The sequence below is a fragment of the Bubalus bubalis genome, chromosome 1, assembly GCF_019923935.1.
Source record: "Bubalus bubalis isolate 160015118507 breed Murrah chromosome 1, NDDB_SH_1, whole genome shotgun sequence".
NCBI classification, from domain to species: Eukaryota; Metazoa; Chordata; class Mammalia; order Artiodactyla; family Bovidae; genus Bubalus; species Bubalus bubalis.
Genome location: NC_059157.1, coordinates 49,886,700 through 49,888,519, shown reverse-complemented (window position 1 = coordinate 49,888,519; position 1,820 = coordinate 49,886,700). Strand labels below are relative to the sequence as shown.

At 47.4% G+C, this 1,820-nt stretch overlaps 1 protein-coding gene across 1 annotated transcript; it reads right to left on the bottom strand.

The window, feature by feature from the left end:
* Positions 1–532: 532 nt before the first annotated feature.
* On the bottom strand, positions 533–1,456 carry LOC102406781 (keratin-associated protein 11-1). Its single transcript, XM_006053846.4, has one exon. It carries the CDS (start codon positions 1,391–1,393, stop codon positions 914–916), a length of 480 nt encoding a protein of 159 aa, XP_006053908.3. The 5' UTR covers positions 1,394–1,456; the 3' UTR covers positions 533–913.
* Positions 1,457–1,820: the final 364 nt, after the last annotated feature.

The window sequence follows — 1,820 nt, the reverse complement described above, 5'->3', positions numbered from 1 at the left end:
CATCTCTATTCCTGACCTGCAAACAGGTGCCATCTTTCTAGAGTTCATACATATACATTAATATACAGTATTTGTTTTTCTCTTTCTGACTTACTTCACAATGTATAACAGACCCTAGGTCCATCCGTGGAGGGTGAGATGAATTGGGAGAGTAGCTTTGGCATATACACACTACCAGATGTAAAGTAGATAGCTAGTGGAAAGCTTCTATATAACACAGGGAGCTCACCTCGGTGGTCTGTGATGACCTAGAGGGGTGGGATAGCAGAGGTGTGAGGAGGCTGAGGAGGGAGGAGGTATATGTATACTCATAGCTCATGTACGTCATTGTACAGAAGAAACTAACAACATTGTAAAGCAATTATACTCAACTTTTTAAGTTAAAGACAAAAGATAATCCCTTGTTTGTCATGAAACACAATGACTGAACCCATGCTCCAGGCTCAGAAAAGAAACCTGGACCCTGATCAGCAAAGGATGATTCATAGATTGTAAAAATTCTTACAAACAAAGAACTCAACTGAGACATACATTTGCAATGCCAAGTAATGAGGTTTTATTGAGAAACACAGAGCGAGACAAGTTCCCTTTTCCAAGGCACAAAAGCAGAAGCCATAAGACAAAGCAGCAAGGTCAAAACATGCCAAAACCCTTAGAGACTGGGGCGTGAGTGGTACATTTCTGGAAACATCCACAGGTATACATGCCACCAGTCATCAAACCCTTAAAATAAGATTGGTGCCGGTCAAATCTTAGATTGCCCCCAAAGGCGGCTTATTCAGGGCTGGCAGCCAGCAATCAGGCAGTTAGAACAGGGGTCAGCAATGAAGTTACTCAGGCAGCATGTCGGAAGATCCTGGAAACACAGCTGGTAGGTCATGGAATCTTGATTCACTCATGGGCTTCTGAACACTTAGCAAATTCTTCTGCAGCTGGACACGCAGGACTGCTGGTACGTCCTGGAGACCCCGCAGGCAGGTTGGCAGATGGTGGAGACTCCTCCCACCGGTTGGCAGACAGTGGAGATGCTTCTCACTGGCTTGCACACAGTAGAGATGCCACTCAGAGGCTGACAGCCACTGGAGACAAAGGTGAGTGGCCGGCTGCAGGTAGTCGAATAGGGACTGGAGACACAGGTGGTTTGCCGAGAGGTCACCTGGACAGGGTTGGAGACACAAGGAGATGGCTGGTAGCAAGTTGACTGGCAAACAGTGGGCTCACAGCACGTCTCCTGACAGTGGTCCAGGAGCCAGGAGCCCGTTTGGAAGGAGCTGGGCAAATAGATGCCACTCAGGCAGTCGGCATCCGGGGTAGAAACTGTGGCCACTGGGACAGTGTATTCTCCTCCAATCCGCCTAGAAGAGCAGTTCCTTGTGGAGCAGTTGTAGGACATGGTGCTGGTTGAGAGATGTGGGTAACTCACTGAGGCTGGTTCTTGAGCTGTGAATGCCACTTCAGGCTTCTGAGCTTTTATACTTTCTTTCTGGTGGGTGGGGCTCCCACCCTGACCTTCCTGGCTTCTTTGGCTCACACCAGCTTGCCTTAGAACCTCCTGTGAATTTCCAGGTTAATTGTCTCTTGAGAAGCCTTCATCCTCATAAAGAAAGTTTAGTAGTTTGGTAACTAAGTCAAAAGGCTTCTGGACTGTACTTAGTTCCAGGATTAAGGAGGTGAGTTGACAGCTTCAAAGCTATTGGTCATCCCAGCCCACAATTCATCCCTCATTCATCTTGCATGGATATAATGAGTGTCCCTCTGATGGTAACACCAAACATACCACCATCCCACACTCTCTCCCTTCTAACCAGGACTCATTACAC

Bases quoted from the DNA above. Each gene is read 5' to 3' on its own strand.
- LOC102406781 (XM_006053846.4), bottom strand. From the start codon at position 1,393: ATGTCCTACAACTGCTCCACAAGGAACTGCTCTTCTAGGCGGATTGGA.